Raw genomic sequence first — 15,415 nt, 5'->3', positions numbered from 1 at the left:
GAGCACATACATTTGTAACTAGTCAACAGGAGGATGCCAATTGGCGCTGAAGTGAGCTGACACTTCACACCATTATGACGAAGAAACTATACTGTACAGTTACTGACACACACAATAAGATGGGTCGACCTTAAAGGGAAAAAAGCCCTTGTTAGTTAGGATGTGGAAAAATGGAAGGTTTTGTGTGTTGCCGTTGTGAATGTAAGATGGTACAGCCATTCCGGAAATGATTATGGAGGTTCCTCAAAAAATTAACACAGGATTTCCGGGTAAGATGTCAGACTAAAAGCTGTCTTCACGTGACCTGGTGAGGGCGCTGAGTCAGAACTTGATAATATAACCTACCTCTAAGAAGGAGCTTTAAAAATTCACAGACAGTGATGGGACAGCTGAAGAATGTAGGGAAAGTGGCAGGAGACATTGAAAACTAAGACATTGAGGTACATTTACACAATGGAGTACCACTCAGCTATTAAAAACAATGACCTCATGAAATTCATAGGCAAATGGATGGAACTAGAAAATATCACCCTGAGTGAGGTAACCCAAACACACACAAAAATAATACACCTGGTATGCACTTAAGTGGATATTAGCCCAAAAGCTCGGATTACCCAAGATACAATCCACAGACCACATGGAGCTCAAAAAGAAGGATGACCAAAGTGTGGATGCTTCAGTCCTTCTTAGAAGGGGGAACAAAAATATTCACAGGAGGAAATAAAGAGACAAAGTTTAGAACAGAGATTGAAGGAAAGGTCATCCAGAGACTGCCCTCTACATAGATCCAGTCCATATACATACAGCCACCAAACCCAGACATTATTGCTGATGCCAAGAAGTACAAGCTGACAGGAACCTGACATAGCTGTCTCCTGAGAGGCTCTGCCAGAGCCTGACAAATACAGAGGCAAATGCTCGAAGCCAACCATTGAACTGAAAACGGGGTCCCCATTGGAAGAATTAGAGAAAGGATTGAAGGAGCTGAAGGGGTTTGCAACCCCATAAGAACAACAATATCAACCAACCAGAGCTCCCAGGCACTAAACCACTACCCAAAGACTATACATGGACAGACCCATGGCTGCAGCTGCATATGTAGCAGAGGATGGCCTTGTTAGACACCAATGGGAGGAGAAGCCCTTGGTCCTGCCAAGGCTGAACCCACTAGTATAGGGTAAAAGTCAGGGTGGGGCGGTGGGAAGGGGTGGGTGGGTGGATGGGTGGGGAAATACCCTCATAGAAGCAGGGGGGGATGGGTTAGGGGGTTTACGGATGGGAAACCGGGAAAGGGGATAACATTTGAAATGCAAATTAAAAATATCTAGTAAAAAAATGAAAGAAAACAAAGACACTGAAAACTAAGAATGTGGGGGAAGTAACAGTGACATTGAAACCTAAGCCAAGACGAAACAGCAGGGCTCTGTGGTAGACCATGGGGAAGCAGAAACCCCATTCAAAAGTTGGTAATGGAGGCTGCCCTGGAAGGAGACTGCAAATCCTACCCTTGGCACAAGTCCACGGCTCTCACGAGCCCCAGATCCAGGTACAAGTTCTGGTGAGACTGTGATTCCTCCAGTGGATGAGTCAGCAGTGAAGAGGACGTCCATCTTGTCAATCCGTATGACTCAGAGAGCAACGGCTGGGTCCCATCTTGACAGGGAATTTACTGCTTAAAACTTAAAACTTAAAACGGGAAATCTATAAGTCACGGAGCCCAAATTTAACCTCCCACAGTCCCCGGGCCAGAGAGACATCGGGAAGGCAGTTACAGAGAGCAAGAGAGGCCAGACGCTGAGGAGCTGAGATGGCTAGGTGGCCAGAGACTCAGGGTCTGGCTCAGACAGTGAAGAGTGCAGGGCACATCTCATCTACCGAAAAGTACGGAGCCAGCTACGTGCCGTTTGCTGCTGGAGAAACCAAAATTCCACAGCTGAGGTGGAATCCTTGATGTCTACAGCTGTGTCATTTGCTTGGAGAGCTCTCAGGGCTATGGTCCATCTCCTAATTCTTATTGTACTTGGGAGACACTCCTCCCCAGTAGAACAGGAGCCACCCACAGAGGTACAATCTGGAAAGTTCTTGGGGAGGGCGCAAAGCTAGGTAGTGTAGATAGCAGAGGCCCTCCCCGCTTACTCCCGCCCTCCCCACATCCTGTATGCACAGAAGAGAAATTTCTAAAGTGCACCCGCCTTGGTGGACATTGGAACTTGTTACAGAGCTCAGTGACACACAAGCTATAATACCTCTGCCTCCATGCACATGTGTACACATTAGCGGTTTCCTGTTTCTGAGGACCCAGAAAGAAGGTCCCCTCCCTCCCTGTCTGCTCCCCCTCCCCTTCTCTTTTGCTTTTTAAAAATTGATTCAGGGTGGATTTTTTATTCGTTCACTTTATATCCCAAGAGATGGCCTCCCTCTCCTCCCAGTCACCCTTCCCATGGCTCCTCCCCCGACTGCCCGCTCCACGCCACTTCTCATTCACCTCCTTTACTTAACCTGGTTGCCCTCTGTTTTCTCCATGCCCCTCCCCGTCTCCTTTCTTTATCTCATTCATTTACTATTTTCGTTGCTGAAAATATTTTTAACTTCAGAAAACATTCTATTTTTGTTTTGTAAAATTTTGTTTTATGTTTGGAGACGTATTAGTGGGATTAACTGATTTTAAAACCTTCTGTAGTCTGGTGATATTGCTGTTCTAGGAGTGGGTTTTCTCCTCTTTAAGTCACACAGGGATTGGACCCTTAAGAGTGAGCTTCCTGGGGCCAGAGAGGTGGTCAGTGGCTAACAAAGCTGTTTTTCTAGAGGATCCAAGTTCAGTTTCCAGCATCCACATCTGAGGGGATCAGCTGCCTGAAATTCGGGCTTCAAGGAACGTAATAAGTCTTCTGGCCTCTGCAGGCACCTGCACATATATAATACATGTGTGTGTACACAGAAACAATGTATGGAGAGATAGCGCAGCATTGCTGCTCTTCCAGAGGATATGGGTTTGATTCTGAGCACCTACATGGTGACTCACAACCATCTATAACTCTAGTTCTAGGGGACCTGACTCCCTCTTCTGGGCTCCCTAGGCAGCAGACACGAACATGGTGCACAGGTATACGTGCAGGCAAAACACTCATGTACATAAAACTGAAAACAAAAAAGAAAGTAATTTTAAAAAGAGCAGGCTGTTTATTTTTATTATTTATCATATCATTTAATTTAATATTATTTGATATATGACATATTTATATTTTAATATATAATTATATATTATATTATCACATATAATATATGATACATAATCATTGTGTAAATATATATTTAATAAATAATATAATATTATATATTAAGTAATACAATTTAATTATTTTAGTATATTTTATGTTATATATTATATAATGTACAATTAATAAAATATTTCAATATTTTAATATATTTATATACAATATTATATACATTACTTAATATATAATATGATAATTATATTATTATATAATTATAATATAATATATAAATTATAATATGTTATTATTAAGAAATATTATGGTATTTATTATTATCCTCTTGCTCTAAATAAAGCCAGAAAAGATCTACATCCCAGGAATTCACAGTGTAATAACATGAAAAAGCAGGACAAGACTTACACAAAGAACAGTTGCTCCACTCTTCCTGGAGGCTCATCACTTAGAAAGTTTGCAACACACAAAGGCACATCCTACTGAATTAAAGGCTACTGAAGTAAGTAAAATGCCAGACAGAGAATTCAAGAGTTGTCTAGCTAAAACTGAAAAGTTAAAAAATTCCAAAGAAAAGACAGACAGACAGATGGGTTCAGTTTAGGGTCTGGGCAGGAAAGCCAGCAACACGCAGGAAAGAGTCAGTGAAACAGACTCACCACCATATTGAAGGACAATTTATCAAGGAAATTGAGATTTTGAGAAAACAAAGTTGAAAATGAGTCAAATGAGAAATGTAGTCAGGTGTGTAACGGAGGCGCTGGACCAGGGGGAGGAAACATGGTCCGGGTGGAGGACAGGGTTGGGAAGATACTCATTTAAACTTCACTCGAGCTGAGGCCAAGCCCTGGTGTCCATAAGCTCTGGGGAGTGACTGTCAGACCAAGCCTAGGAATCCAGGGCAGACGGGGCTGAGACAAATAGTACAGACCTGGAGAATCCAGTTTGTGGGATTGTAGCAGAAAAGTTCCCAAATCTAAATAGAGAAATAGATACTGGAGCACAGGGGTCATGACCTACAGGGAGACATGAGCGGAAAAGAACCTTTCTCTGAAACAATGTAGCCAAGTCATTGAAAAGAAAGAGCAAAGGAACAGTTGAAATGTGAAAACGCCATCTTATACCAGAATTTCTCACACCTCCCCAGACCTTCAAGGCCAGGAAAGCACAGGACAAAATCCTTAAGCTAAATATCTCACAACTGAATTCCTGAATTCAGCCAATCCATCTTTTTCCATTGATGGATAGTTAAGGCCATTTCAAGGTAAAGACAAACTCGGGAGATTCATGACTACTGTACTAGGGCTGGAGAGATGGCTCAACGGTTAACAGCACTGACTGCTCTTCCAGAGGTCCTGAGTTTAATTCCCAGCAACCACATGGTGGCTCACAACCATCTGTAATGGGATCTGATGTCCTCTTCTGGTGTGTCTGAAGACAGCTACAGTGTACTCATGTACATGATATAAATAAATAAATCTTAAAAAAATACTGAGGAGGATATGACTACTGTGCTGGTTTGAATTCTATTGCTATGATAAAATACACTGACCAAAAGCAACAAAGAGGAGAAAGGATTTATCAGTTGATAATTCCAGGTTATAGTCCAACACTTAAGGGGGACAAGCGGCCAGAGCTTGGGACAGCTGGTCACAGAACATCCATAGTGCAGACCAGAAAACAGCTAGTCACAGCACAGCCACAGCTCAGAGTGCAAGGAAATAAGTGCATGTCCATTTAACTGCATGCTTGCTGTGCTGAACTGGGTTTTTCTACTCTCATGTAGTTCGGGATTCCCTTAAGAAGACCCAGAGTGGGCATGGTCTTCTCACATCAATTAATATAATTAAGACGGTCTCCCACAAACATGCCCCCAGGCCAACCCAAGGTAGACAATTCCTCATTGAGACAATTTTCTAAGGTTATTTTAGGATGCGTCAAAGGGATACTTAAAGCCAGCCATCACAACGTCAAAGCCAGCACTACAAAAGAGAATGAAGGGATGCTGGCAGGAAGGCAGACAGACAGACAGACAGACTTATTCACAAGAGCAAATGGAAGGATAGATGTTTTTGAGGGGAGCGGATGAATACAGGAGTGTTGAGAAGGAGTCCATCGGGGTTGGGGATTTAGCTCAGCGGTAGAGCGCTTGCCTAGCGAGCGCAAGGCTCTGGGTTCGGTCCCCAGCTCCGAAAAAAAGGAGTCCATCATGTTCTCCAAAGCAAATCAGCAAAACTTAAGAGAAGAACAAACAGTGATCCAACCAATGAGAAACAACCGAGATTCCAGGAATTACTAAACAAACATCTCTCAAGAACAACCTTTAGGTAAACGGTCTCGACTCACCACCAGTAATGAGATATGGATTAGCTGCTTTGGGGGAAAAGAACCCACCTTGTTGTCAATTCCAAGAAATATAGCTCTCTAGCCAAGACATGCATGGACTAAGCGTGGAAGGGGATTGATCTGGCGAGCGTGGGAAGGCTGAAAACAAGCTGCTCCTCTGATAGTGGATGGTCTTCCAATCCAAATTAGAAGGAATAAAAAAGGTCGCGGTGTATTAACAAAGGGAGCAATTTATTAAGAAGACATAATGATCATAAATGGATACACCAAGTGCTCATTGTCATAAAACAAACACTGGTGGGCATTAAAGGTTGGCTGTGTCCTCATGCGGGAATAGTGGGTGACTTCAATACTTCAGTTCTGTCTTCAGATAGGTCATTTAGACTAAAAACCAATTAAACCACACAGGCTGGAGAGATAGATCAGAAGCTGACAGCGTTGGCTGCTGTTCCAGAGGCCCCTAGTTAGGTTCCCAGCACCCACGAGCGCCTCGCAAATGCAAATGCCTGCTACTCCAGATCAAGGAATTCAGGGGATCCGATGCCCTCTTCTGGCCTCTGCAGGCACTGTGGACAGGTGGGATGCATCATCACTGACACCACACATCACACACACACACACACACACACACACACACACACACACACACACACACACACACACACACACACACACACACACACACACACACACACACACACACACACACACACACACACACACACACACACACACACACACACACCATGGGCTGCTTGTGGTGGCATAAGCTTCTAACCACAGCACAGATCTTAAGAGTTCTGGGCCATTCAGGGCTACGTAATGAGACCCAGCCCAAAACAAATGAGCAAGTACACAAAGCCCACACCACCATGTTGTAGATAAAATATGTTATCCAACATTCATGGTGTTCACGTATCTCTCTGAAGCTTATGGAACCTTTAAAACAGAACACATTAGAGGCCCTCAAGCAAGTCCTGACAAAAGCCAAATAATTAGAACGATTTCCAGTATTTAAAAGACCATGAGGGAAAACCTAGCAACCGATAGCAACAGAAGCTCTGGGAATGACAAATACTTGGAGACTGAATGAAGTACTCACGAATGATTGGTGGTTGGGTTGCCGAAGAAAGGAGAGGGGAAACATTCTAGAGTCAAATGAAAATAAAAGCACAACTAACTAATCTTTGGGGTACAGGCAAAGTCATTCTAAGAAGGAAGTTTATGGCCATGAGCGATGACATTAAAAATCCAGAGATTTCAAGTAAATATCCTAATGATGCACCTCAATGTCTTAGAAAAACAAGAGCACGCCAAAATCTGAGGCAGGAGGTAATCAAGATTAGGACAGAACCTCATGCAATGGAGACCGAAAGAACCTAGGACTGTTCGACACAAAGTGGGCTCTTTAAAATGATGAACAAGATTGGAGAGAGAGAGAGAGAGAGAAATCCATCAAGTTAGAGATGAAAGGGATGTTGAAATAGACTTCAATTAAATCCAGAGTCTCATGCTTACAATCCTAGAAAAATCTAGAAGAAATGGATAGATTACTACAGACATATGGCCCACCAAAATTAAATCAAGGGTATATAAACAACATAGATAAATCCACAGCCATCAACAAGACCGAAGCAATAACTAACAGCATCCTAATGAAAACAATCCTAGGACCAAGAGTATTCATTGCTGACTTCTACCAGTCTTTAGAGAAGGGCAGACAGTTATACTCCTCAAACTGTTCCATATGAATACGGAAGGAAGGAACACCATTCTGAGTTCAGTCTAGGAAGTCATATTACCTGATGCTAAAACCAGATCTCTCTATCTGTCTCTGTCTCTGTCTGTCTGTCTGTCTGTCTGTCTCTCACACACACACTCTCTCTCATACACACACGGGGGGGGAGGGAGAGGGAGAGAGGCACAGATAGACAAAGAACTGTGGGTTAATTGTTCTGATAAATACAGATCATATATTCTCAATGAGATCCTTGTTAACTGATTTGGGAACACATTAAGAAGATCATATACTGGGGTTAGGGATTTAGCTCAGTGGTAGAGCACTTGCCTAGCAAGCACAAGGCCCTGGGTTCGGTCCCCAGCTCTGAAAAAAAGAAAAAAGAAAAAAAAAAAAAAGAAGATCATATACCATGACCAAGAGTGGTTCAACTTAGGAAAAATCAATGAATGTAATACAATATACAAGTACACTAGAGGACAAAAATTACATGATCTTTTTAATATAGATAAAAAGGCCTTTGAGAAAGTTCAATATTACTTCATGAAGGAATAGTCCTTCATGAAGAAGTTAGGAATTAAAAGCTTATAGCGTAATTTAATAAAGGGTCTATATGGCAAGCCTACAGCCAATATAATAGTGTACAGGAAGAATGGAAAGGATTTCCCCCCAAATAAGGAACGAGACAAGGGTTAACCCTCTCAGCACTCTTATTCAACCAAGTATTTGAAGTCCTGCTGGGGAAATAAGAAAAGTTAAAGGGACATAAATAGGAACACTGAAGTGTAATTATGTGCAGATGATGCCATCATATAAAGATTTACCAGGAAAGTCTCAGATCTAAGGAATACGTTAGGCAAAGTAGGAGACAAAATCAACAAACAAAATTGAGCACATTTTCTACATGCCAAGAATGCATTTGTCAACAAAGAAATCAGAGAATCCCATTCATAACTTTAAAATGCTAACATAAAATAATTTTAAATCATTAAAAATTACTAGTGATAAAGCTAATCAAGAAGCTGAGCGACATCTACATTGGAAAATTTAAGACACTGAAGAAAGAAATTGAGCAAGGTACTAGAATAAAAGAAGAAACCCTCCCACACTCATGGGAAAGTTAACATTGTTATGTTGGTCATATTATTAGAACTGATCTACAGATTCAACACAATTGCCATAAAAATTCCAGTATTGTCCTTGGAAATAGAAACAACACCCAAAAATATGAAACACAAAAGACCCCACATAGCCAAAGTAGTCCCTATTGGGAGAGCCATCATGGAGGCACCACAAAACCTGACGTCAAATTACACTTATAGTGCCATAGTAACAAAAAGCAGCATTTTACTGGCACAGAAACGTGTGGAGCAATGGAAATGTAGGAGACAGATATAAACACACAATCAAGCCAACTAAATCTTCAACAAATGTGTCACAAACTATGCACTGGACAAAGGGTAGCATCTTTAAAACACAGTTTCTGGCAAAACTAGATTTTTTTTCACAAGTAGAGGAAGGAACTAGATCCATATCCTTCATCTGGAGTCAAATCAATTAAAAACTGATCAAAGATCATAAGCACCAGCAACAGAACCCTGGATACTGGAGGGAAACACCTAATGACACAGGCATAAACAATACCATCTGAAAGAGACTGTAGGACCTCAGGAAATAACTCCAAAAAGAGATAAATGGGATTGCAGGATCCCAAAACGCTTCTATGCTGAAACTACTTGGGGGGAGTGGACATGAACCAGCAAGAGGGTGTGGATGCAGGACAGGCCAGGGAAGTAGGAGGAGGAAGAAGTGCACACATATGTAAGGAAATTTCCCAACATGTTCCATTAATTTATATGTCAACTAAAAAAAAATCAAGACACTGGTATGGTGGAACATAATACCACCTAGCATTGACACAGGCTAGGAGGGAGACCAGAAGCCACCAAGGGGCAAACAAGGCACATAGATAGTCAAAATCCCGGAAAGGCAGAGAGAAGGATGGTGACTTTCAGGAGTTGGGGGTTGGGGCTGCAGCTAGTGTATGCTTTCAGTCTAAGGAGATAAAGAGCTCTGGAAATTAATGGCTGCACAGCACCTCAGATGCACTGGATACCTAAATGGTTACAATGGCAGATGCTACGTATTATGTATCAATGACAAATGTTACATTATGTATATTTTATTATAATAGCAGTAATAACACTCAAAATTAATATGAAACACAAAAGACCCCACATAGCCAAAGTAGTCCCTATTGGGAGAGCCAATAACAAGATGTTGGTGACCATAGTGTGATGGTTTGTGTATGATCGGCCCTGGAGGTGGTTCTGATAGAAGGTGTGGCCCTGTTGGAATAGGTGTGGCCTTGATGGAGTAGGTGTGTCACTGTGGGTTTGGGCTTTAAAAACCTCATCCTGGCTTCCTGGAAGTCAGTATTCTGCTAGCAGCCTTCAGATGAAAATGTAGAACTCTCAGCTCCTCCTGCACCATGCCTGCCTGGATGCTGCCATGCTCCTGCCTTGGTGATAATGGACTGAACCTCTGAAACTGTAAGCTAGCCCCAATTAAATGTTGTTCTTATATGAGTTGCCTTGGTCATGGTGTCTGTTCATAGCAGTATGACCTTAATTAACTAAGACAGACGGTCTTTATGGGAAGGTCTGGAAGAACAGGATGATGTTCAAAGACACTACAGGGAATTCCCTTCTGGGTTAGACTTTTAGCAATGACATTTCCCAATATGAGGTCATCTGTAACAGTCTTTGGGGTTTCCAGACTTCCCCTACAGAGACCTCTGTGTGTATATGAGAGGCAGATCTTGATATCCCCTGGAGAACAGAACTGTTAGATCATGTCTGGAAGAGACAGTAGGGTAGCAATGATTGGTTTGACCAAAAATGGCAGTCACAGCTGCTGGTGGGGAAAACATTGCGGGTTTTACCTCATTCATGGCAGGGTCAACCATCTCTGGAAACTGAGGTAATGAGCATCTTTCTTTCCATTTACTTGGAGCATTTAGGAAGAACAAGCAAAACTCAAAACCAAAATCCAAACCCGCCTGCCTAATTGAGAACAGAAGCAAGGAATTTGAAAGACGGCTTTCTACAGGATTCAAGGCCATGCCTGCTCCCACACACGGGCGAAAGGAGGGACGCCAAGGATTAAGAGGGGGTTGGGGATTTAGCTCAGCGGTAGAGCGCTTGCCTAGGAAGCGCAAGGCCCTGGGTTCAGTCCCCAGCTCTGAAAAAAAGAAAAAGGAAGAAGAAGAAAAAAAAGAGGGCAGAGACGACAGAGAAAGTTTTCTATAGGCTGAAGGGAGACCCCAGACAGGGCCAACAAGTTGTTGAAGATTCAGAGCCAAGGGAGTTTATGCTCTGGAGCCATCAGGCCCCTGGCTTTGCCGTAGATAATGTATGGCCTTCTGGACCTAATTGATCTTAAAGCCCCGACTCCCCACTGATTGAAGGGAAGAAGGGAAGCTATAGCATTTTTATTGGGAGAAAAGGAAATCATCGTAAGGACACCCACAAGCTTCGGAAACTGCTCAGTTACCCTATTACGGGCTGCTGCAGAAAGCAGAGAACGAATTCCCAGGGACAATCCTGGGAGGCTTTGAATAGCATGCTTCATTGGCTAGTGCTGTCCAGAAAACCTCTGGACTCAGATTCAAACAGTGTTTACACAAATAAAGGCATGTGATAGCCTCCCTTCTAAAGGCTGGGTGCAGTAGAATATACTCTATACCCCAGCATGCTAAGGTCAAGGCAAGAGAAGCCTGTCTTGAAAGAGGAGGGAAATAGGAACCCAGACCCCCCTCCCCACCCCTTTTTGTAAAGCCTCCTTTCTAGCAGCATTTAAATCATTTGTCCCATGTCCCCAGTGACCCTGGTGCGATACTAGCTAAACAGCTGAGCAAATCTGCCCCTCAGTATGGATAGGAGGAAGAGAGACTGGGAGATGAGACTGGAGGAAGAGAGACTCTGGCTGGAGTGTGTTCCCCAAAGCCCACATGTTGAATGGAAACCTCACACACAAGCTTCTTGTTTATGGTAGTTTTAGGTGGGGCTTTGGAAGGAATTGGGACTGGATGAGGTCATTAGGGTGGTGCCTTCATGAGGACATTAATGACTTTATAAGAATAGGAGAACTCAGTCAGAACACTGGCTCTCTCTGCCCCCAAGTCCTGAGGCAGCACGCAGGACCTCACCAGATGCCAGACAGCACCATCTGCCTGGCCTTCCCATTATCCAGAACCAGGGGGCGGATAAGACCTTCATAGATTCCCCTGCCTGTGATGTTCACTTATAACAACAGAAAATGCCCTGGGCCAGAAATGTGGGCGGAGGCTGTAGCTCAGAGAGGGGAGGGAGGTCTTATTTGTTGCTTCTCCTGGGCTTGGGTTTCAGTGCCAGAGGCAGGGAAGTCAGTGCATCTTAAGTGCCTGTTGAAGGGAGAGAGCCCCCAAGGCAGTCGAAGGGGTTTGTCTACTCAGACGTTAGCTCAGATGAAGGCTTTGGAATGTGTATTTTTCAAAAAAGCTCAAAGATGACCGCAACCTGTGGTCATAATCTCCTTCAGCTGCTGTTTGGAGTGCGGAAGAGTAGAAGCCAGGTTTGATCTATTTACATGGCGGCCAGTGAAGGGAATGCTTGGGGAAGCGCCTCTGGAGGCTTGGTCCCATTTTCTGTAGAATATCCACAGCAAACCTGACAGCGTGGAGTACTACTGTCAGGGCCATCAGCCCCTGGAGCATGACTTTAAGAAAAGGAAGAAACCAGGATCAGACTATTCTACTCAGGTGTCCGTCCCACTCCCACCTACTTGACTTGCCGTCCAGTCCTGCTGACTTCTGAGGGCTGCCTGGCATCACAAGACCCAGGCATCATAGGCTGGATGGGTTGGCTCAGCAACAGCCTTTGGGCAGAGAAAGAGGGGGAAAAAAAAGGACATTATAGTAGGCATTTGAGATGGTCAGTTTTTACTGTCATCTTGACGAAATCTAGAATCACCCGGAAGATGGTCTCAATGAGGGACTGTCTGTACTGTGTTGGCCTGTGGGCATATCTTGGAGGGAGACTGTCTTAATCACTGCAGGAAGGGCCAGCCCACTGCGGGCAGCACCATTCTCTAGGCTGGGCACTTGAAATGTGTAAGAGTGGCGTAATCAAACAGAGCACAGGCAAGGAGAGTGAGCTTGGATGCCCGCACTTCTCTTTGTTCTTGACTGGAAATATAACGTGACTCGATATTTGAAGTTCCTGCCTTAATGAACTGTAACCTGAAATCGTATGCTGAATAAAGCTCCTTCCTCACCAAATTTCCTGCTTTTATTATGGAAACATAAATGAAACTAGAACAGTGCCCCTCAAAGGCAAGAGAGCCACACGATGGGTCACATCCGTGAACGTTAGGATCCCAAGGTTTTCCCTGCTGCCTCCTGAGCGGAGATCGACTGGGGAGCCTTGGAAGTTTGCTGTGCAGAGAGGAGAGATGAAAGGAAAGGGCAAATGACCTCTTTCTGACCTCTCAACAGCCCGGCTTCATACCTGAGCTGCCGATCATGGCCGAAGTCAGGGCTGGGCTGGCACTGGCTGGCGTCCTGAGGGGTGGGAGCGACAGTGGTGAGGCTCAGGCCTGGTGGGAGCACGGACGCCGTGCTGCTGAACTGGGACGGCAGGCTGCTCAGCGAACGGCTGCCGGCAGGCAGCAGCTGGGAGCTTCTTATTGGTTTTGGACCCTGGAACATGAGAGAGAGAGAGAGAGAGAGAGAGAGAGAGAGAGAGAGAGAGAGAGAGAGAGAGAGAGACAGAGAGACAGAGAGACAGAGAGAGACAGAGAGAGAGAGAGACAGAGAGAGTCAGAGAGACAGAGACAGAGAGAGACAGAGACACACAGAGTCAGAGAGAGACAGAGACAGAGAGAGACAGAGACACACAGAGTCAGAGAGAGACAGAGAGACAGAGACAGAGAGAGACAGAGAAACATAGAGAGAGATAGAGGTAGAGAGAGACAGAGAAAGAAGACAGTCAATTCATACTGTCTAGGAAACCTCATAGAATTCCCATCTGCTGATTCTTGCCTCTCCTCTAAGTTAGGACCCACCAACTGTGCAGTGAACTGTTTCTATTTTGAATAACTTCCCCATCGGATTGTAAGCACCTTGAAGATTCTTAAAATTTCATGGGCAGTGCTAGGCTCTCAGCAGAACTGAACCATTCATTGAACTGGGGTTATTTCTTTTCCTCACAACTTTTACTTCAGAAGCAAAGAGTTCTTTGCTGTTTCTGCTCTTCGCTGGGCCTGTCTGCCTCAGGACCTTTGCACACGCCGATCAATCTTTGTGCCATGCTCTTCCACTTGATGCTGACCCAGTTGACTTTCGACACCCATGGTAGGTTTTGCTGAGATACATTGCTCTCTGGGAGACCTCTTCGGCTCATCTTAAACCTTCAACTCATCTGTGTGCCATTCCCACGCCACCCTCTGACACTCTCTGATGTGCACACATTTTTCTCTGTTCTCCCCATTGGAGCTGAGGGTTTCCTTTCTCATTCACAGTTCTCTCAGTGCTGGCCATGCAGTGAGCCTTCAGCAAATATCTGCTGACTCAAATAATGAGTGAACGAGGGGGCGGCCTGGCCCTGATTCTCTGTTTCTGTCTGTGACACTGGTCATTCCTATGACACCTCAAGGCTTTTGGTATCTGTATAAACTCTGCCTCAGCATTTGCTTTTCCAGAACCCCCTAGGCTATTCCCAGCCATCAAATATTTGTTTTGTTTTAATGACCCTGTCAAATTAAAAGGCTGTGTTTTTAGGCAAAACTCTTAATTTGTATAAAGATGAATAAAGCTTCCCTCTACATGGATTTGTCATTTCAATAACCAATAAGAGTATTTGGAAAATATCACATGGATATTGATCATACATGACTATTCTCAGTGTGCCTAGATAACTATTTACCTGCAGTATTGGGCATTACAAGTCTTCTAGGGGGCTAGAGAGATGGCTCAGTATTTAAGAGCACTGGCTGCTCTTCCAGAGGTCCCCAGGTTCCGTTCCCAACACTCACAAGGTGGCTCACAACCACCAGGAAATCTGTGTCCAATTCCCAGCACTTGCAACCCTTGTAAATCCTTGTCCAGGGGATCTGATACCCTTTCATGGCTTCTGTGGGCACTAGGCACATAGCGCACAGATATACATGCAGGTAAAACACTCATCTGCATAAAATTAAACAAACAAAAATCTAAAATGAATTAAAATATTAAGGGGTTTGGAGTATAGCACCATGGTACAGTGCTCCCACGGCAAGTGAGAAGTCCACAGTCTGTTCCCCAGCATCACTAAATGAACAAGTGAATGAGTTATATAGGAGCACGCACGTCTTGTGTAAATGCCATACCATTTCAAAGGACTGGAGGCTCCAAGAGTGGGTTCACACCATCCCCTGAGGATCTGGAGGCTGCCTTTACCTATCTGTCCACTAGGTGGCCCAGTTCCCGGATTCTGTACTGATAAGCACAGTGAGGTCTACAACACCCCTCTTTCGCTGTTGCTCCCAGGGAACAGATACCAGAGCCCTAGGAGCCTTGTGACTGCGAAGGCTGCTGGAGAGGCAGCCATCTGCCCGCCCGCTGTGGTGCCATCTCCCAGAAGCAGGGGCTTAGGACTTTACTCTGCTCCATTCAAGTTTCGTTTACCATTAGTAACCTGGTCAAGCTGTCCCTGGTGGTTTGTACTGAGTGGCAATGGCTGCTAGAGAAGATTTGTGCAGGTTGTCCCGGGGCAAGGAACAATGAACAGGGTTCATTCACATGGCCACAGTGAAAGGCCGCAGGCGTGTGGACCGCAGGCGCGTGGGACGGTAGGCGCGTGGGACCGTAGGCGCGTGGGACCGTATAACCATCAGCGCCGCTTCTCCCAGTACAAAATGCAGGAGACTACAACTTGAACCTTCAGAATGGCTTTACAATAATAGTTAAACAAAGAGACCCACCACTGGACTCTTTCTCTAGCCTGGAGAAGGGCATTTACGTTTCCAGAATTTGCCAGAGCCAAGTACATGTTAGCTGTGAGAGCGTGTCTGCCCTAACGAGAGC

The 15,415-nt window shown here is 44.4% G+C and overlaps 1 protein-coding gene across 1 annotated transcript in view; it reads right to left on the bottom strand.

Annotated features, from left to right (window-relative positions):
- Npas2 (neuronal PAS domain protein 2) overlaps positions 1-15,415 on the bottom strand; it is a 185,566-nt gene that overhangs the window by 3,949 nt on the left and 166,202 nt on the right. The window contains exons 18-19 of the mRNA XM_032900982.1: positions 12,861-13,051; positions 12,136-12,228 (exon numbers count right to left, since the gene is read on the bottom strand). Of these exons, the coding sequence (XP_032756873.1) occupies positions 12,136-12,228; positions 12,861-13,051 (284 nt within the window). The remainder of the gene's footprint in view (positions 1-12,135; positions 12,229-12,860; positions 13,052-15,415) is intronic.

This window comes from Rattus rattus, chromosome 4 (assembly GCF_011064425.1).
Source record: "Rattus rattus isolate New Zealand chromosome 4, Rrattus_CSIRO_v1, whole genome shotgun sequence".
In the NCBI taxonomy this organism is placed as follows: domain Eukaryota; kingdom Metazoa; phylum Chordata; class Mammalia; order Rodentia; family Muridae; genus Rattus; species Rattus rattus.
This window is presented reverse-complemented; position numbering and strand designations above follow the sequence as displayed.